The sequence below is a fragment of the Anas platyrhynchos genome, chromosome 3 (genome assembly GCF_047663525.1).
Source record: "Anas platyrhynchos isolate ZD024472 breed Pekin duck chromosome 3, IASCAAS_PekinDuck_T2T, whole genome shotgun sequence".
NCBI lineage: Eukaryota > Metazoa > Chordata > Aves > Anseriformes > Anatidae > Anas > Anas platyrhynchos.
In genome coordinates, this window is record NC_092589.1 from 120,113,302 (window position 1) to 120,135,253 (window position 21,952).

General features: G+C 49.5%; 1 protein-coding gene across 1 annotated transcript; it reads right to left on the reverse strand.

The window, feature by feature from the left end:
- Position 1: 1 nt before the first annotated feature.
- LOC110354782 (interferon-induced very large GTPase 1-like) lies at positions 2–21,384 on the reverse strand. Its single transcript, XM_072036651.1, has 2 exons — positions 21,259–21,384; positions 2–8,386 (listed from the first exon to the last, which is right to left on the reverse strand). Exon 2 carries the CDS (start codon positions 8,382–8,384, stop codon positions 1,044–1,046), a length of 7,341 nt encoding a protein of 2,446 aa, XP_071892752.1. The 5' UTR covers positions 8,385–8,386; positions 21,259–21,384; the 3' UTR covers positions 2–1,043.
- Positions 21,385–21,952: the final 568 nt, after the last annotated feature.

Here is a 21,952-nt window from a genome sequence, read left to right on the forward strand (position 1 = left end):
GTCCAGTCCAACTCAGTTTATTAGCAAAGACTACAAAGCATTATAATGAATCACCACTCTTGACACCTCTTCAGGAGACTCTGGTCATTGGGTTTGCAGAAAGATTGCAGAAAAAGTGCACAGTAAACACCCCCTGCCACTGCACTGGTGCAGGCAGAGCCACTTCCATGTTCTCCAGACCCTTTTTGTTCAGTTGCCACCTGCCTGTCTTGACAGCACAAACGCTAAGCTCACGCACTGCTGACAGCTGCTGAGGAAGCTGCAAAGTTGTCTAATTCTCCATATTGGTTATAAAGGGCTTTTACCCAACACAGAAGTGCTTGGCAAAAGCAGTTGGGGTGGCTAGGAGATGCAGGGAACTTTGCCAGGCCCAGGCTCATGAGTAGGAATGGCTCATGGAAGTGGGGGCACATCTTAACCTAGGACTTATACCTAATAACCACAGAGTTAAAATCACTGTCTAAATCTGCATAGGCTGCTGCGTTAATTGCTTTAATGGCATCAGAAAGAGAACAGCACCTGAGTACTGACTTTATGAATGCAAACAAAATCCCCAGAAACAAAATAGCTGAGTTCCCCACAAATATTCACCTGCTCACAGACCCCGCTGGCCTTTCTGCAAGTGTGACAAGTATTGCTGCAGGGAAACTGTTCTTTTGCCAGTGTCATTTCTTTTCCCATAGCAGCTGATAAAACTGGTCCTTTCTAATGCTGCCTTTGCTCTTCATCTGGCACTTGGTCTTGATCTTGGCGGTATGACTGCGTGCTACTGGAATGTTTTTCTAGTTTGCTTTAAGACAAAGCTGAGGTAAATATTTATGGCAAGAAAGGGAGAGGACTTTGACTTTATCACACAGCAAGAGAATCGCTGAGCAGCGGCATGAGAAGTACTCCTTAGTTCACCCAAATTTACAGCAATTACATTTAGTTATATTGACATGGTTTAAGGTCACAATCTTTTCAACAAGATTTTGTGATTATCCTCGTATTATGATCCTCTAAAAGGCAAAGCACTTGCAGTTTTTCCTTCATACCAACTTAGCCTAATATTTCTCCAGTTCAGCGAGTGCATTCTGCTTTGTAACTGTCTTCCAGGAAGCAGGGATTTCTCCTCTGCCATGAAATTTCCCATTGTAGCGTTGTTCTAGCTGTGTCCTGAAATAAGACACAAACCATTTCCAGTATGCTTGCATGGATGGATCAGGAGGAATGCTCCAAGTGGAATAGGGATGTCCTGCATCCCGGTATTTCTTGTAGGGGATCCATGTGTCTTCACCAACCAGAAATAAACAGCCACTTGAAACAAGGCTAGAACAAATATCAATGACAAGGTTGTCTGTTTTATGTCTTTTAGATCCTATCATTTCATACCATATGCGTCCTCTTAAAAATTGTGGACGATGGAAGACAACCCGGTGGTCTCCATCATGGTTTGGCATAGTGTTAGTGCAAACAGCCCCACAAAATGGACACTGCTCCTGGCACCCTGCAAACTGCTCAGCCACTATTGTGTGAGGCTGCCTTTCAAAAGAGCTCATACAAGCTTCTTCAAACTCCTTCCTGAGATCATCAATAACGGGAGACAGTGCTTCTGTCATGGCATTATTCAGGAACTCTACGTCTGTTATCTCCTGATGTTCAATGCCCTTCAGGTCACTCCTGGGCAAGCTTAGCACATCTCCGAGTACTCTGCAGAATTCATCCAGCCAAAGAGAGATTTTATCCTTTCTGTCTTTTCTGTCTTTGACAACCGTGGTTGATGCAAAAACAGCTGACTGAATGTTTTCAGAGTAACGAGAGAGGGATTCTCTTAAAAACATCTCTAGCCTTCTGTTCTTATCTAAACAGTATGTCTCAACTTTTGTCTTAATGTAATTATTTAAAAAGTCTCCTGGGGCATTAAGATAATACATGAATTTTTCAAAATTCTCTTCTTCTGCTAGGTATTTCAGCATGTAATATTCCAGAGTGGATCTGTTGCCTCTGAAATCTGGAATTTTATCCTTCACGTCTCGAGCTATGTCAAGAGCTGTCTTCTCATAGATGGCGTGTCGAAGAGCTGGGGCAATCTTGCTGCACAGGAAATCAGCAAATGTTGTGATACAAGAGGCTCCTTGGCAGGAAATCTGGAAACATTTGAAGAAGTCTTCTCTCTTGCTCTCCAGGTAGATGACTGGATCATTTGCTTTCCTGAATGCTGCATGCATGTCTTTAAACCTTTCTGCTGCCATTCTGCACAGGTACAGTGATAATTCCATTTTGTATTCTTTATTAAAACTGTAATTTGCAGTGTTAGGAACAGACTTCATACCTTCCTCCACTTCATTTAGTATTTCATGAATAAAAGTTCGACTGTAATCCATTTTGTCCTTTTCCTTCTTCTCAATGTTTGCCTTCACACGCATTTTGATGCTCTCTGTAATGCGGTGCATGCTGTTGTCATCTGCATCGTCCAAACTTTTAGAAAGGCCAAAAAAATTTTTCTTCCTAGACACGTGTTTCTCTATGTCAAGACAAAAGACTGTCTTTTGGGAAAACTTTCTGATTCGTTTATCTACCTTAGGCTCCTTAAAGTGATCTAGAAGGACATTTTCTATATCCACGTCGATGTTCACCTCTTCCAGAGGGGGAGTATCAGAGGACACTTCAGCAACCCACTGCTTCCAGATAGAATTGAAGTGGTTTCTCAGTTCACTTTCACCTAATTTCTGGCCTTTTAGAGACAGGGCCAACTCTCTGCTCTTTCTCAGGAGCTCATTTTCATATGTGGACTTCCTCTCATCCAGTTTACTCTGGCTCTTCTTTACTTCTAGAAGTTTCTCACACTTCCTTCGCGTTTCAACAAGAAGGGACTCTCTCAGTTCTTTCAGCTTCAGTTCCGTGCTGCTTTTCCACTGGATCAGTATTTCATGGTCTCTGTCTTCACCGAAAAACATTTCCATGTTCTTGATGATGGCATCACTTCTCTCTTGCACCAGTTTCTCAAGGTGTTCCATGGTGACCTTGCCCAACTCCCCATTCCGCACCTTGTTTTCCAGTTTCATTTGCAAGTCTAAGATGTGACTTCTCAGCTGCCACGTCCACTGACTAAATGCAGTTTCCAGTTTCTTGTAGGCAGCAATCTCCACTGAATTCTTGAAGCTGAAAACAAAGTTTTCATTCAGCAGGGCATTCCACAGGTCACTAATACGAACTTTCAAGCTGGAGAGCCTCAAAACGCTGCTGTGCGATTCCTTCTTGGCAGCTTGGAGAATTTTGCTCTTTAATTCCTGGACGTTCTGGCTGTAGGTGGGGTTGGGCGGTGCCATCGGTGGGTTTCCTTCCCACAGGTGAGCAAAGTAATGAATGTGGGTGTTCACGTCAAAGCGGATGACGTCGCTGAAGCAGGTGATGTCACAGAATTCCTGCTGGGCCGCGGTCACGGTCATTTCATCCAGCTTTTCCTGCAGACGTCTTTGTCCTTCCATGTTCTGTTCCTTTGCAGTTATTTCACCCACGTTTTGGTGCACAAAGAGGCAGCCTGGGGAAATATTAACTTGTTTCATCCTCAGGAAAGCCTGCACAGCAATCTGAAGGACGTCTTGCATTTCCGAAGGATTTTCTCCAAAGATGTTGATCAGAGTCATGTTGCCGATGCCAATGACAAAGGTGGCCAGCTCATTGTCATGGTTAAGTGACTGCTTATTGGCAATCTCCATGGCACGAAGTCCTTCTGTGTCAACAACGAGCAGGTAATCAAAGTTCAAATCCTGTTGGAGCTTCTCGTCCACTTTAATGAGCTGCATAAACGCTCCCCGGGTGCACCTCCCTGCGCTGACGTTAAACTGGAGACCAAACATGGCATTCAGCAGGGTTGACTTCCCTGTGCTCTGGATGCCAAGCACGGAAAGCACAAATACTCGCTTGTCCCCTAGCTTCTCAATTAACCTGTCAAAGACGGCTCCAATCCACTGCAGTGGTACGTAAGAAGCATCACCATCCATCAGCTCAACGGGATACCCTAAAAGCATCAGATTGGCAGCAATTTCAGGTAGTTTGACATACCATTTTTCTTTGGAGTTTGTTGATTCCAGTGCCTCATAAATCTGCCCCACCTCTCTCAAAATATGCTCAAGGCCAATGGACGAATCATTGATTTCATCGGAAAGGTCATTCAATTTCTTCATCAGTTGAGTTTTCAGGTTGTTGTTTTCATTGTTTTTCTTTAATGCCAGGATTTGAGACCATAAGTGATGATACTTTCTCTTCAGCTCATCAAGGTGATCAGAGGAGATATCGTCCATGAAGATCTTCATCCACTGCAGAAAGAATTTTTTGGTATTGTCTGGCTGTGACTGGAGAAAGCCAAGGACTGTTTTCATCAGCTGATTGAGGGGAAACGCTTTGCCTAGTTGCTTTCTTCGTATTGATGACTTCTCCAATTCAATTTGGCTCCGATGATGCTCTATGCTCTTGTTCCTCTTTTCCTGCAAGCGAGTGAGTTCTTTGTCCTTTTTACACCACATGTACCACAGTTTTCCCTGAAGAGGCAGTAGCTGTGATTTGATCTCAGACAACTTCTCCTTCTTCAACAGATTCACCAGTGTGATTGCTGTTTCTTTGGCTGTCACACACGCTTCTGTATCTTCATCGACTAAGAAGCCGTGCTGGCGAGCTGTGCTCAGGCATGCATTGAGACGAACAAGCATGCTCGACCCTTCCACTAGGTCTTGGATGGTTTTTGTCAGCTCAGCCACTAATTCTGCTTCATTTCTGTTCTTGATCCCTATTCTTACGTTTTGGCTAGATCGGCCAGCTGCAATGCTCTCTTTCTCAGTGAAAAGGCAAACCAAAGGCCTCCGAGACTGCCACAGATCATGTAAAATTTTCCTGCCTTTCTTCTCGTTGCTCTGATCAGACTCAGAAACAAGAACCACGTTCACGGCAGAGATCTCCTTTAAAAACTGCAGCTGGGGTTCATGATCCCTCGCATCTCCATGCAGGTTACAGAAAGCAACAGGGCTGGTAAAACTGTCATCGTCGCTACCACGAGGAAGGTACCAGGAGATCTCCACAACACCTTTCATCAGGAAGCAGTCTTTGGTGCTGCCTTCGCAATGGCGGTGGAAAAAAGTGTCGTGTTTTTTCCTGCTCAGCAGGGCATTCAGGAGCTGAGACTTGGAAGAGGAAGGAGAGCTGCCGATGCGGAGGAAGGACACAATAGGCATCTCTGCCTGATAAATGAGTTTGTTTTTGTGACTGCTAATGCTCGTCTGCTCTCCTGATCTCACTGTCCCTTTCCAGCTCTTCTTGATTTGGCTGAGGGACCAGAGAGGGAACTCTATCTGTGAAGTGCCCGGGTTTGGTACCAGGAGGGGTAGTGCAAACTGGCAGAAAGCGAGCTTGGATGAAAGGTACTGTCTCATGAAATCATCAGCACAATGAAAAATTGCCATCTGGAGGTCCATGGGGTGCACATGACTCTCCCTGCTTGCAGATTCAGGGGCTCCTTTGTCCAAGTCACTGAGAAAGTCATCAAAGGAATCAAAGGGCTCATGCTCCTCCCCTGAGGTGTTTGGTGTGGGAACAACTCCCGGCTTACTCGCCTCCTTGCAAGTCAGGTACCTCACCCGATAATCCACGGTCAGGAGCCTTTGCAGGAAGTAAAATGGTAGCTCGCTGTCCTTGCTGGGCTGGCTGTTGTGTACAGATGTCTGGTGTATTATGTGGAAATCTTCTGTGCCCATTTTTCTTGGATAGTACCTTTCCAGCCTGAGGCGCTTAAGTAAGTTGAGGAACTCCGGGTTTGCAGTGGTTTGATTTGCTTTGGATTTGCTGCTGTCCGATTTGGGATTGCACTGACTGGGAGGCTGCATGCCTTGAAAAGCATCTTCCAGGTCTTTCATTATATCGTCTTTGTTCAGGTTGTCAGATGTGTCCTCCAGTTGCCCATCGATGAAGGATTGCAAATCTCTTTCCAGCATCTCCCAGTCTCTGAATGCATTGTGCTTTTCGAGGAGAGCTTTCATCTCTGTGGACCATGTGTTTTTCATCTTTTCTTTCATAAAAACTAAGCGTTCATGCTTCTGCTCAGGGGTCACCTTCTTGTTTTCGGATGTTATGGTGAGCCCCGTCAGCAGCAGGAAGGCCTGAGCTCTGCAAACATCCTGTTCCTTCAGGCTCTGATACTCGTTATGTGCCACGCGCATTTCCTGTATCATGAAATTAATTTCTGGACACCCAAGGAGGTACTGAAAAGTGCTGCTTTCTACTTGGTATCCCGTGCTGGTTGTAACTAAGAGCACTAAGAGTTCTATGTCTTCCTGTGCCCTTTGCTGCAGAGACTGGAGCAAGGAAGAAACAGACTGGCTTACAGTGAAGGTGGCTTTGATCTTTGCCTCATGAATGGCAGATGCAGAAGTTGCCGGTGCGTAGGTGACTTCCTGCATGTACTCCTTCATTTGTAGCAGTGTCGTATTGAGATCATCAAGACTGGAAATACTGGGAGTTTGGGGAAGTGTCTGATCCTTGTGGAAGACCCATTGCATAATGAAGGAAGCCCTAGGGAAGTCCTTGACAGAATAGATGTGAGGATCCAGCAGGCACTGCAGCAGAGATTTGATGTAGGTGGTGTTTTCTGGAGAAGACTTCTGGCAAAAAGAAACAGTGTTCACCAGGAACTCCTGCAATGCTTTGTCTGACAGGCATATGTTGATCCAGACACTGTGATTTTTTGTTCTGTTATTCAGACCCTGTTTAAAATCTAGCAACATGAGCAGTTTCTTTTCATCCACCATCCCCTCCCAGGTCTTCACTTGCTCCAGGAAAGCTCTGGACTCTTCTACAGCACTGGCCAGTTCCTCTCCAAAGATCACACTGGTGCTGTGATTCGTTAGTGCTTCGTAAACAGCCCTGAGGCCGCTGCCCATTTGATGGGAGGCTTTAAAATCGCTGCTGTGGTTGGACAGGATTATGTCCCACACTGGGATCAGCTGAAAGCCCCGGTCGATCACACACCAGGTTGTGTTATTGGCCACAAGCCCGCATTTCCACTCGGGAAGGGAATCTGTCTCTGCTGGGCCCCCTGTTTTGGTCACATAGAGCTGAACTGCTGTGTGGGTGCTGCTTCTGTCTCTTCCCTGAAATGATGCCTGTGAGCTGGAGTTTGAAGCATCCCCCTTCACTCCCCACTTGGTACCGAAGCCGCTGAAGCTAGCCCCAACGTAGCTGTTCAGTGCTTCAGATGTTTGTTGCTTCATCTCATCCCATTGCTCTGCCCTGAAACCTTCAGCAGATGCTTTCCACCAGAATATTCCCCCAAAGTGGAGGGGTCCCTGGTTCACGTGGGACCCAAACCTGCTGAAGAAGCTGGTGCACCTGCTCTTCAGTAGGTGGGACCTGTCTGCCTCCTGGGTGATGCTCAGAAGCTGTTCCATGTCTTGCAGCTCTCGCAGGGCTGCGTCTGAGAGGCGAAGCTGGTCCTTTTGGAAGTAGTAGGAGGCCAGAGGCATGTATTGGTACTTGGTGGTGCAAATGTACGCCTGCTCCGAGCGTGACCGACGGGAGTCCTCTGACTGTGAGGACTTGCCGTAATCCACACCTGTTTCAACACTGAACCCCCAGAACCCAGCTTTGACAGAAGCATTGATGCTGAACCCCAGCTGCTCCATGGACTTGGTGAAAGTGGCTTCTGCTGCAGAGGAGGAGAACTCCTTCCTCTCAAGCAGCGACCCTTGCACTGGACCAGTGAGCATGAAGCCATCAGGGACCCTGATGAGTTGCTCTCGCTTTGCCAGCACATCCTCCAGGCTCTTGGTTTGGTAAATTCCCTGCAGAGCCAGGCCTCCCGATGCCTGCCTCAGGACCTCCTCGTCAGAGACATTCTCCCTCTCCCCCATGGACTTCTCCTGCTGCTCCAGTTGCTTCCGGATGCTCACCAGCTCATCCAGCAATGCCTTCTCTGGAGGTGCCCAGTACTCCTTGGGAATGTCCATGGCTTGCTGTAGGGCCTCCTCTTTCTGTCTTATCATTTCCTTGCTGTGGCTGCGTCTCTTCTGCATTTCTTCCAGCTCCTGTAGGATTGACTTGGCTTCTTCTTGTCTCTGCTTCATCACATCCAAGCGCTGCTTCTGTACTTCATCAACAGCTCTTTTGTTGTCTGTGATTCCTAGGAGCCTTTGGAGTGCCTTGGTCTCCCAAGGGTACCGTACTTCGCACTCCAGTTTAAGGCAGTCTTCATATTGCAGATGTTTCAAAGCATTTATTGACTTAACACCCAATATCTCTGACAGTTTGGGGAGCCAGTATTCTTCATCAAGTCCTTCCTTCTCAAATGCTTCTGCCAACAATTGCTTAGCAATTCGTGCCTTTTCCCCAGCATCTGCTCTATCCTCCTGTGACTCCATGGCTGTGGAAGGGGAAAAGAGACTTTTGTTACATCAGGTTAGAGGAGGCCACCACCCCTTAGAAGAGGCCTCTCCATAGTTCCTGGCTCAGGGATTTCTTCTGCCTTGCTGCTGGAACCCAGCCTCGGGCACCCCCGAGACAGGCAGACACAGACAGACAGACACACGCAACCACTGGCACGGCTGCACAAATAGCCATGGACAAGGTGCTGCCTTCAACAGCACCCATGTATAAGCTGCTGTGATGGTTCCGCTCGAGTGGACAGCTGAGCTCCACCACAGCCAGTTTCTCACTCCCCCTCCTCAAAGAGGAAGGAGAGAAAATGCGATGAAAATGGCTCAAAGGTTGAGAAAAGGACAAGAAGGTCATGCAGTAATTATTTGTGAGGGGAAAACAGATACAGCATAGGGAGACAGAACTGTAGGGGTTGGAAGGGTCCTCGAAAGATCATCGGGTCCAACCCCCCTGCCAAAGCAGGTTCCTCAAAGCAGGCTGCCCAGATAGGCGTCCAGACAGGCCTTGAATATCTCCAGAGAAGGAGACTCCACAACCTCCCTAGGCAGCCTGTTCCAATGCTCCGTCACCGCCACTGTGAAGAAGTTCTTTCGCATGTCAGTGCGGAACTGCCTGGGCTCTAACTTGCAGCCATTACCCCTTGGCCTATCCCCACAAACCACTGAGAAGAGTTTGGCTACATCCTATTGTCCCCCACCCCTCAGATATATACACTGAGGAGATCCCCTCTCAGTCTTCTCTTCTCCAGGCTGAACAGACCCAGGTCTCTCAGATTTTCTTCATAGGGAAGATGCTCCAGGCCCCGTATCATCTTTGTGGCCCTCTGCTGGACTCTTTCCAGGAGATCCCTGTCTTTCTTGTACTGGGGAACCCAGAACCGGACACAGTACTCCAGGTGAGGCCTGACCAGGGCAGAGTAGAGGGGGAGGATCACCTCCCTTGACCTGCTGGCCACGGTCCCCTTAATGCACGCCAGGATCCCATTAGCCCTCTTGGCCACAAGGGCATAGTGCTGGCTCATGGTCAACCTGTCGTCCACCAGGACCCCCAGGTCCTTCTCCTCAGAGCTTCTCTCCAGCAGGTCATCCTGTAATGATACATGCGGTTGTTCCTTCCCAGGTGCAGGCCCCAAAACTTGCTCTTATTAAATCTCATTTGGCTTCTTCCTGCCCATCTCTCCAGCCAGTCCCGGTCTCACTGAATGGCAGCACAGCCTTCTGGTGTGTCAGCCACTCCTCCCAGCTTTGTGTCATCGGTGTACTTGCTGAGGGCAGACAATATTCCCTCATCAAGTTCGTCGATGAAGATGTTGAACAAGACTGGACCCAGCACCGGCCCCTGGGGAACACCGCTAGTCACAGGCCTCCAGCCAGACCCTGCTCCTCCTATCACCACCCTCTGAGCTTGGCCACTCAGCCAGTTCTCAACCCACCTTACTGTCCACTCCTCTATCCCACACTTTCTCAGCTTTGCTATCAGGATGTCATGGGAGACAGTACCAAGAGCCTTGCTAAAGTCAAGGTAGATGACATCCACCGCTCTCCCCCCATCTACCCAGCTGGTGATGCCATCATAGAAGGCAACGAGGTTGGTCGAGCACGACTTCCCCTCAATGAATCCATGCTGACTACTCCTCATAGCCTTCTTCTCTTCCAATTGCTTGGAGATGGCATCCAGAACAAGCTGCTCCAATACCTTTCCAGGGACAGAGGTGAGACTGACTGGCCTGTAGTTTCCCAAATCCTCCTTCCTGCCCTTCTTGAAGACCAGAATGACATTGGCTGTCCTCTAGTCTTCAGGCACCTCACCATTCTCCAGGACCTTTCAAAGATGATAGAGAGCGGTTCAGCGATCACAGCTGCCAGCTCCCTTAGCACACGTGGATGCATCCCATTGGGACCCATGGATTTGTGTGTGTTGAGACCACTCAGACACTCCTGAACCACTCCCATGTCCACCAGGGGGGAGCCCTCCATTTCCCAGACCCTTTGTCCTCTTGTCAGGGGCGAGCAGTCCCGGGGAAGTGTCCTTGGAGCAAAGACTGAAGCAAAGAAAGAATTCAGTATCTCTGCTTTCTCAGTGTCTCCTGTGACCAGGACACCTCCCTCATTCAGCAAGGGACCCACATTATCCCTAGTCTTCCTCTTGCTGCTTACATACTTGAAAAAAACCCTTCTTATTATCCTTTATCTCTTTCGCAAGCCTCATCTCTAGGTGGACTTTAGCCTTCCTCGTTGCGTCCCTGCAGGCCCTGAAAACACATTGTGTTGGGTCTGTCTGAGCTGGAGTCACCTTTTCCCTGCAGCAGCCCGCACAGTGCTGTGCTCTGCACTCGTAGCTGGAACAGCACTGATATCACTCCAGTGTTGTGTCTATTGCTGCGTAGTGCTGGCACAGCATCAGGACTCCTTCCAAGCCCCCAGGGGCCAGCAGGCTGGGGGTGGGCAAGTGATGGGGAAGGGACATTGCCGGGGCAGCTGACCTAAACCAACCAAAGGGATATTCCATAACACCTGATGTCACACTCAGCAATAAAAGGGGGGGCTCTCGTGGGGGAGGGGGCTGTTCCTCCTGAACAACCACTACGCGTTTTGAGGCCCTGCTTCCCAGGACGTGGCCGAACACCGCTCGTTGATGGGAAGTAGAGAATAATTTGTTTTTTCTCTCTCTCTGTGCTTCCGCGCGGACTGATTGTTTCTTTTGTTTCTGTTTTTCCTCCCCATTCCCTTTCCCTTTAATTAAACCTTTCTCATCTCAAACCTCGAGTTCTCTGTGTTGTATTTTCTCCCCCTTCCTCTTTGAGGAGAGGGGGAGTGAGAGAGTGGTTGTGGTGGAGCTCGGCTGCCCACCTGAGTAAAACCACCACAGTCCTTTTTGGCGCCCAACGTGGGGCTCGAGGGTTGAGATAACAATAGCATTGATTGAAGTATTTACAACTAACATATTGATAGTCATAATGCTTGGTTTTCTGGTAATACTTTTCTGTGTGGATATGTTGTATGTAGCCCACTCTCTGTTTTCTTTTTTCCTTTACATCCGATCGGAGAAAGTGTTGAAGTCTGTGCTTGTTTTTTTTATCATGTTGTGCTGTCACATACTGGCCTTCAGTTTTGTTTGGTATTCAGGCCCGGCATTGTTATCCTCCTGGTCTCATGGAGATTATCTTATTGAAAATATTAAGAATTACAGTGCCTTCATTTTTGCCCCTAGCAGTCAATCAGTGAATAATATCGGGTGTGGTGCCTTCTACTTTTCTCCCTGTGGGCTAATTACAGCAGCCTTTCAGTATCTTGGATACCCTTGGTCAGATATTATCCTCCTATTACTAGGTCTTGTGTTTGTCTTCTTCCCCAAGGTAAAGCAATTTATTAAGAATATTATCCAAGGACCTGTCCCCAGACAAAGTAGTTGTGGGTGGCAAGGTGTGGGGGGGTATTTGGGCAGGTACCTATCATGGTTTTCTCCTCCAATGGTTCTAAATTTCACCCCTGAACAAGTACAAAATCCAAGAAAACTGGTAGAATGTTTGAAAGATGTATGTCCTGACCCTGGCAATACTAGAGAACTCCACCAGCTTGCTGCACTCTGCTGGGGTCTGGCTTACGCCTATCAGATGTCAATTAATATTGCCCAGCACCCTCAATGGGATAGGGAGGTTCCTGAATTTGATGATGAGACAGCACACACTGTGACCACCCCAGAGGACTGACCATCTATGGTATCACTCGCCCCTGTAGTAAAGACAAAACAGTGGAAACGGAGATCAGGTCGTTTAGTAAGGGAAGAAGCTCCTCCTACGGATGAGGGAGAAGAGGAAAAGGCAAGCAGCTCTAAAGCAGCGTCATCACGGCAATATCACGAAGAAGAGACTGAAATCATAGATGAATCAGAAACTACTTGGTCTCTATCTTTGAGTGAGCTGTGAGAACTACGAAAAGACTTCAGTCGCCATCCAGGTGAGCACATCCTCAGTTGGCTGCTTTGATGCTGGGATAGTGGGGCCAATACCCAACAGCTAGAAGGCAATGAAGCCAAGCAGCTGGGATCCCTTTCTAGAGAAAGGCTCATTGATGGAGTAATTGGAAGAGAGGCACAAGTTATCAGCCTCTGGAGGCGAATCCTAACAGCTGTGAAAGAAAGGTATCCCCACAAAGAGGATATTGTATACCAAGTAAGCAAATGGACCACTATGGATAAGGGCCTCCAGCAGCTGCAGGAATTAGCTGTGCTGGAGATGCACTATAATGATTTAAACAACGCCCAGGTACCTAAAGACCCTGATGAAGTTCAATGCACAACGTCCATGTGGCGGAAGTTTGTACGGGCTGCACCCCCAACACATGCCAGCACACTGGCAGTAATGGGTTGGGAGGAGGGGATGGGGCCAACTGTGGACAACGTGTCCAATCAACTTCATAAATATGAAGAAAATCTCTCTGCCCCAGTACGGGGCTGCATTTCAGCTGTGGAGAGACTGTCCCAACGGCTAGATGAACACATAGCTTCGTCCTCACCTAGACGGAAAAATCTTTCGGCCATCAAGCACCAGCAGTCCCCGGCTCAAACAAGGGAGAATCCGGGACGCACACCGCGAGGTACCTTGTGGTTTTATTTACGTGACCACGGGGAAGATATGAGGAAGTGGGACGGTGAACCGACCTCGGCCCTAGCTGCTCGGGTATGTGAGCTACGGAAAGATACAGCAGCAACAAAGAGGGCCCCTAGGAGGATTGTTGCCCCAGTTTCTGTTGGACAGTCCCCCAGAGGCAGTAGAAGGGATAGTATTACTCCTGACCCTGACGAAAAGACTTCTGCTTCACATTTGGAAGAATTAATTGATAGATACTCAGACCAGGACTAGTGGGGCCCTGCCTCTGGCCAGGTAGAGGAGAGGGACAACCGGATTTACTGGATTGTGTGGATTCGATGGCCTGGCACACCAGAACCGCAAAAATATAAAGCTTCAGTGGACACAGGCGCACAGTGTACCTTAATGCCATCAGGCCACCAAGGGGCAGAACCCACCTCTATCTCTGGAGTGACGGGGGGATCCCAAGAGCTAACCATATTGGAAGCTGAAGTGAGTCTCACTGGGAATGAGTGGCAAAAGCACCCCATCATGACTGGCCCAGAAGCTCTGTGCATCCTCGGCATAGACTACCTCAGGAAAGGGTACTTCAAGGATCCAAAAGGGTACCTACCGGTGGGCTTTTGGCATAGCTGCCTTGAGCACAGAGACAATTAAGCAGCTGTCTACCCTGCCTGGTCTCTCACAAGACCCTTCTGCTGTAGGATTGCTGAGGATTGAAGAACAGCAAGTGCCAATTGCGACTACAACTGTGCACCGGCGGCAATATCGCACCAACCCAGACTCCCTGACTCCTATCCATGAGTTAGTTCACCATCTGGAGAGCCAAGGAGTGATCAGCAAGACTCATTCACCTTTTAACAGTCCTATATGGCCAGTGCGAAAGTCCAATGGCGAGTGGAGGCTAACAGTGGACTATCGGGGCCTGAATGAAGTCACACCACCACTAAGTGCAACAGTGCCAGACATGCTAGAACTCCAGTATGAACTAGAGTCAAAGGCAGCCAAGTGGTATGCTACAATCGATATTGCTAATGCATTTTTCTCTGTCCCTCTAGCAGCAGCATGCAGGCCACAATTTGCTTTCACTTGGAGGGGCATTCAGTATACTTGGAATCGACTGCCCCAGGGGTGGAAACACAGCCCTACCATTAGCCACGGACTGATCCAGATGACACTGCAACAGGGGAACGCTCCTGAACACCTGCAGTACATCGATGATATCATCGTATGGGGTAACACAGCAGAAGAAGTTTTTGGGAAAGGGAAGAAAATAATTCAAATTCTCCTGAAAGCTGGCTTTGCCATTAAACAGAATAAGGTCAAGGGACCTGCACAGGAAATCCAGTTCTTGGGGGTAAAATGGCAGGATGGACGTCGCCACATTCCAACGGATGTGATCAACAAAATAACAGTTATGTCTCCACCAACTAGCAAAAAAGAAACACAAGCTTTCCAAGGCCTCGAGGGATTCTGGAGAATGCATGTGCCCGGCTATAGTCAGCTTGTGAGTCCTCTATCTCGAGTGACTCAAAAGAGGAACACTTTCGAGTGGGGCCCCGAGCAACAACAGGCCTTTGAACAACTCAAACAAGAAATAGCTCGTGCAGTAGCCCTTGGGCCTGTCCGTACCGGACCAGCTGTGCAAAACATACTGTACACTGAAGCTGGGGAGCATGGGCTCACCTGGAGCCTCTGGCACAAGACCCCAGGAGAAACTCGAGGCCGACCTCTGGGCTTCTGGAGCCGGGGCTATCGAGGATCAGAAGCCGATTACACCCCAACTGAAAAGGAAATATTAACAGCATATGAGGGGATTCAAGCCGCTTCAGAAGTTGTTGGTACAGAAGCACAACTCCTCCTGGCCCCACGGCTACCTGTGTTACATTGGATGTTCAAAGAGAAAATCCCCACTACACATCATGCAACCGACACTATGTGGAGTAAATGGGTAGCGTTAATTACACAGCGGGCTTGAATGGGGAAAGCCAACCACCTGGGAATCCTGGAAGAGATTATGAACTGGCCGGAGGGCAGGGATTTTGGAGTACCGACAGAAGAAGTAACTTGTGCTGAAGAGGCACCACCATACAATGAGTTTCCAGAAGACAGAAAGCAGTACGCGTTGTTTACTGACGGATCCTGCCGTGTGGTAGGGAGCCATCGGGAGTGGAAAGCTGCTGTGTGGAGTCCCACACGACAAGTTGTGGAGGCCATGGAAGGGGAAGGTGAGTCGAGTCAGGATGCAGAAGTGAAAGCTCTACAACTGGCCCTAGAAATTGCTGAAAGAGAAAAATGGCCAGTAATGTATCTCTACACTGACGCATGGGTGGTGGCAAATGCTCTGTAGGGGTGACTGCTACAATGGAAACAGAACAACTGGCAGCGCAGAGGTAAACCTATCTGGGCTGCTACCCTGTGGAAAGATATTGCTGCCCGGGTAGAAAACCTGGCTGTAAAGGTACGTCATGTAGATGCTCACATGCCTAAGAATCGTGCTACTGAAGAACATCAGAACAACGAAGAAGTAGATTGAGCTTCAAAAATTGAAATACCTCAGGTGGACCTGGACTGGGGGGCGTAAGGGTGAGCTGTTTGTAGCTCGATGGGCCCATGAAACATCAGGACATCTGGGGAGGGATGCCACATACAGATGGGCTTGTGATCGAGGGGTGGACCTGACCATTGAGGCTATTACACAGGTTACCCATCAGTGTGAGACTTGTGCTGCAATCAAGCAAGCCATGAGGGTAAAGTCTCCCTGGAACAGGGGGAGATGGCTAGGGTTTCAATATGGTGAGGCCTGGCAAATTGACTATATCAGACCACTCCCAAAAACTCGCCAAGGCAAACGGTACATACTCACCATGGTAGAAGCAACTACTGGGTGGCTGGAAACATATCCAGTAAACCATGCCACGGCCTGAAACACTACCTTGGGCCTGGAAAGATAATTGTTGTGGCGACATGGTACACCAGAAAGAATTGAGTCCGACAATGGGAGTCACTTCTGAAACAATTTGATCACTTTCTGGGCCATGAGACATGGCATTGAATGGGTGTATCACATCCCTTATCACCCACAAGCCTCTGGGAAGGTTGAGAGGTACAATGGACTGTTAAAAACTATGCTGCGAGCATTGGGTGCTGGGACGTGGAAACACTGGGATATAAATCTACCAGAGGACACTTGGCTAGTTTACAAGAGGGGGTCTGACAGCCGTCCTGGTCCTGCTGAAACAAAACCCCTACACACTGTGGGAGAAGCTGAAGTCCCTGTAGTGCATGTGGGAAAGTGGATGGGGAAGGCAGTGTGGGTCGCCCCTGCCATGGGAAAAGGCAAACCCACTCATGGGATTGTCTTTGCCCAAGGACCAGGGTCTACCTGGTGGGTCATGCAAAAGAATGGGGATATCAAGTGTGTGCCTCAAGGAGATTTAACACTGGGAGAAAATTAATCTGTCATCCAAGTTATGTGTTGTAGGAGGACACTGCAGAACCAATGACAGGTCAACTTTGCAAGGAACTGGGCAAGTGCAACAGTGATGTGAGCTAAGCTGGTGCTGGTGTCAAGAAAACCAACTTCGCCTGCCCTCAGTGACCACTTTGACAGATGAAGCTGAAACCATCAACAGTTTTTATGAGCATTTTGGGAAAAGACCTACAGAATAAAGAGAAGTACAGACATAAAAATGCTTCAATGGACAGAAAACAATGGTGATGAGAACTTCTATATACTAAACTGCACCTGATTGTGACACAAATGTTATGGAATAAGGGGTGGAAGTTGTGTTGGGTCTGTCTGAGCTGGAGTCACCTTTCCCTGCAGCAGCCCGCACAGTGCTGTGCTCTGCACTCGTAGCTGGAACAGCACTGATATCACTCCAGTGTTGTGTCTATTGCTGCGTAGTGCTGGCACAGCATCAGGACTCCTTCCAAGCCCCCAAGAGCCAGCAGGCTGGGGGTGGGCAAGTGATGGGGAGGGGACATTGCTGAGGCAGCTGACCTAAACCAACCAAAGGGATATTCCATAACACCTGATGTCACACTCAGCAATAAAAGGGGGGGCTCTCGTGGGGGAGGGGGCTGTTCCTCCTGAACAACCACTACGCGTTTTGAGGCCCTGCTTCCCAGGACGTGGCCGAACACCGCTCGTTGATGGGAAGTAGAGAATAATTTGTTTTTTCTCTCTCTCTGTGCTTCCGCGCGGACTGATTGTTTCTTTTGTTTCTGTTTTTCCTCCCCATTCCCTTTCCCTTTAATTAAACCTTTCTCATCTCAAACCTCGAGTTCTCTGTGTTGTATTTTCTCCCCCTTCCTCTTTGAGGAGAGGGGGAGTGAGAGAGCGGTTGTGGTGGAGCTCGGCTGCCCACCTGAGTAAAACCGCCACACACATCTATACTCCTCCCAAGAGGACCGGCCCTTTTTCCACATTTCACAGACCTTCCTCTTCCTTTTATTCTTATTGATGAACTCCTTGCTCATCCACGCGGGCTTCCTGCCCCCCCTTCCCCGATTTCCTATTCCTCGGGATGCACTGACCCTGAGCATGGAAGAAGTGCTGCTTAAATGTAGCCCAGCTCTCACAAGCACCCTTGCCTTCTAGCAACCTATCCCATGAGATACTCCCAAGCAGGTCCCAGAAGAGGTCAAAGTTGGCTCTTCGGAAGTCCAGGGTAGCAATCCTGCTTTTAGCTTTACTTCCAACTTAGAGGTTGGACTTGATGATCTTGGAGGTCTCTTCCAACCTAGAAAATTCTGTGATTCTGTTGGGGACTGTTAGTTTTAGGTCAGAGGTTGGACTCGATGATCTTGGAGGTCTCTTCCAACCTAGAAAATTCTGTGATTCTGTTGGGGACTGTTAGTTTTAGGTCAGAGGTTGGACTCGATGATCTTGGAGGTCTCTTCCAACCTAGAAAATTCTGTGATTCTGTGATTCCTTTGCCTAGTTCTATCTGGAACTCCACCATCTCATGGTCACTGCATCCCAAGCTGCCCCCAACCTTCACATCGCTAACAAGGCCATCCCTGTTGCTAAGAACGAGGTCCAGGAGCACCCTCTGCCTCGTCGGCTCCTCCACCACCTGCATCAGAAAATTGTCCTCAACACATTGTAGGAACCCTTTGGACTGCTTGTGCCTGGCTGAGTCGCTTACCCAGCAGATGTCTGGGTAATTGAAGTCCCTCATGAGGACCAGCGCTTGTGATCGTGAGGCTACTAGCAGCTGCTCGTAGAAGGCCTCATCGACTTCCTCCTCCTGATCTGGAGACCTGTAGTAGACCCCCACCACCGTGTCTCCCATACCAGCCCACCCCTTAATTCTCACCCACAAGCTCTCCACTTGTCCTTCACCCTCCCCCAGCTGGAGCTGGGTACGCTCTAATTGCTCCCTCACATAAAGGGCAGCCCCACCCCCTCTCTTCCCCAGCCTGCCTTTCCTAAAGAGGACATAGCCCTCCATGACTGCGTTCCAGTCATGCGAGCTGTCCCACCACGTCTCAGTGATCGTACCGAGATCGTGGCCCCTCGACCGAACACAGATCTCGAGCTCATCCTGTTTGTTTCCCATGCTCCGTGCATTGGTGTACAGGCACTTTAGGGAAGCAGCAGGTGCAGTTACTCCTGGGGGGATGCAAGAAGAAGATACTGGACAGGGGATCGGGAATGCTACCTTCTCTGAGGAGCCCTCAGACAATCCTATGGGAGAACTCAGAAGTTTTTCCCTGTCTTCAACAGTGACAGCAGTGATGACTTCCCCCAGCCCTTCTCTGTCACCTTTAGCTCCCCTCCCTTCCCCCATCAAACCTAGTTTAAAGCCCTGGTAATCAGCCCAGAGAGCTTGCTCCCCAACAAACTTGCGCCCCACTTGGTGTCTGTCCATAGCCCACATACCCAACCTCTCAAAGGACGGCCCAAGATCAAAATACCCAAATCCCTGGTCCAGACACCACCCCGTCAGCCAGTCATTTCTCTGTAAAAGCCTTGCAGGCGCAAAGGTCAGTGAAGAACGAGGGGGAGAGGTGCTCCAGGCGCCGGAGCAGAAGTCCCCTGCGGCCTGTGGTGAGGACCATGGTGAAGCAGGATGTCCCCCTGCAGCCCATGGACTACCACGGTGGAGCAGGGTTCCACGCTGCAGCCCATGGAGGAGCCCACGCAGGAGCAGGTGACCTGGCAGGAGCTGCTGCCCGTGGGGGAGCTAGGTCGGAGCAGTTTTCTCCTGAGGGATGGACCCCGTGGTACGGACCCATATCTGGACCAACTCTGGAAGAGCTGCTGCCTGTGGGAAGCCCACGCCGGATCAGTTCGTCAAGGACTGCATCCCGTGGGTGGGACCCCACAGCACAGGGGACAAGAGTGACTGAGAAGGAGCGGCAGAGAAGAAGTGCTGTAGGCTGACCATAACCCCCATTCCCCCGTTCCCCCGCGCCGCTCGGGGGGAGGAGGTGGAAGAGGGTGGATGGGGGGGAAGGTGCTTTTGGTTTCTTTCCTTTGTTTCTCACTTCTCTAGTTTGTTAGTAATAAGCAATAAATCTTACTGTCTCCCTATGCTGTGTCTGTTTTCCCCTCACAAATAATTACTGTGTGATCTTCTTGTCCTTATGTCAACCTTTGAGCCCTTTTCATTGTATTTTCTCCCCATTCCTCTTTGAGGACGGGGAGTGAGAAAGGGGCTGTGGTGGAGCTGAGCTGCCCACTCGATCAGAAGCACTACAATGATCTATAATATGTCTTCCATCTCAAACCATTTTAGGATTCTTTAGCATTTGGAGCCTTGGTTTCTCATGGTCGGGAAGATGACCTGGCAATGCACAGACTATGCCTCTGGGGCTGTTTTCAGAGCATGATGCAGGGAGCAGCCAACGCCTGCCCAGGGCCATGGTGGAAGGGCCCTGGGGGAGCTGCCAGAGGAGCATGAAACCCACTGGGGTGGTGTTGGAGGATGTTGTGGTTTAACCAGGCAGGCAGCAAAGCACCACACAGCCATTTACTGGCTCCCCCCACCCCCACAGCAGGATGGGGGACGGAACTGAAGAAAAAAAAAGTTAAAGGGCAAAAAAAATCCAGATGCTCTTAGAAGCTTATCTAAGCGCACTTGTTGAGTGATCTCCCTGTCCTTATCTCAACCCATGAGCCCTTTTCATTGCATTTTCTCCCACTTTTCCTATGAGGACGGGAAGAGAGAGAGCAGTTATGGTAGAGCTCAAATGCTTAGAAGAACAGTACCACCACAGTCCCTTCCAATCCAAACCAGTTTAGGATACTACGAAGTGCTAAAAACCTGCGTGTTGAGAAGAAGACAGTTTAATAGGACAGAAAAGGAAGGGATAATGATGATGATGGTGATAATAATAAACCAACAAATATCCAAAGCAAGTGATACACAGTGCAATTGGTCACCAACCACTGACTGAAGCCTAACCCTCGCTTTAGCGGCGGCTGTCCCCCACCCGAGCCAGCTCCCCTAGATTTTATTGCTGAGCAGTACGCCCTCTGGGATGGGATATCCTTTGGTTCCTTGGGGTCAGCTGTCCTGCTTCTGTCCCCTCCTGGCTCATTGTGCACCCTGGGCTCCTCGCTGCCAGGGCAGTATGAGGAGCAGGAAAGTCCTTGGCTCTGTGCAAGCACTGCTCCGCAACAACTAACACATTGGTGCTGTCAGCATCCTTCTCATCCTAAATCAAACCCATAGCCTATAGCAGCTACAAGGAAAAAAAGTACTCCATCCTGACTGTGCCTCTGCCTGCTGTGGGTGATGCGGCAGCCCCCAAGACAGGGAGAGGACCCCTGTGCTGGGTTGGCCCCGGCCAACAAGGAGCACCCAGCAGCTGCTCCCCTGCTCCCCACCAAAAGGACTGGGAGAAAAGTGGAGACACAAAAGCAAGACAAGCTTGTGGGTCAAGGTAAGGAGAGTTTAGCAATCACTGCCCTATCTAGCCCCACCGCCAGGCTTCGCACCTCTGCGGGGCATTGGGCTGTCCCAGGGGGCCTCCTGCTTACCTGCCTGCTGCTGCCCCGGCCCCCAGATCCTCCCTGCCCTCCAGGGCAGCCCTTGCAGCACGTCCCCCCACATCCTGCAGCAGCCTGACTGGAGGGAGCTGCTCCTCCGTCCCCGACACCTGAGCAGAGCCCATTTCCCCTGTGTGAAAAGCCCTGCTGCCCTCCTGGCATCTCACAGCCCAGCAGGAGATGGGTGAAACAGCGAGCAGGAGGCCAAGGGGTCACCGCATGTGGCCCCTGCCGTGCCCAGCGCTTGTCAGCTGGGACCCACCTGCCCTCCCTGGTGCTCTGCAGCTCCAGTAGCGTCTCAGCTCAGCTCCCGCGCCATCTCAGCGCAGCTCCTGCACAGCCTCAGCCCACCCCTGACCCCACTCTTTATAGAGCCCCAAGCCTCTGCACTGGCCGCAGTTTATTGGTTACACGGCAGGGAGATATTTTTTGCTTTCCTGGAAGTCAGGCTGTTATCTTTCAGGCAGTGCCAGAAAGTGAAACTTGGCAGTTGCTGACTGTGCTGGAGCAGCCACATCCCCAAGCACTCCTCCAGGGAAGGGAAGGGGAAGTGGAAGAAGCAGGCAGCTTGTGGTGGTTTTACCGTGCTGGGCAGCTAAGCCCTACAACTGCTGTCTCACTTCCCCTCTTTTAGATGAGGAGGGGGAGAAGTAAAGCAAAGAACAACTCACGGGTTGAGATAAGGATAATTTAATTAAAGGGAAATAATAATAATAATTAAATAAAGATTATTATGAACTACACAATTTAACTAAAGGGAAATAAAAGGGGAAGGGGAAAAGGGAGAGGGAAAGGGAAAAAATAAAAAGAAGGGAGGAAAACAAAGAAATAAAATAAATGAAGGCTATATGGAAGTCCAGAGGAAAGAATTTACTCTCACCTTCCCACAAGTGAGTGATGATTGACTACGTCCTTGAAGCAGGGCCTCAATGCACGTAGCCAGTGTTCGAGAGGAG

Coding starts and splice junctions, on each gene's coding strand:
- LOC110354782 (XM_072036651.1), bottom strand. CDS start 8,384: ATGGAGTCACAGGAGGATAGAGCAGATGCTGGGGAAAAGGCACGAATT.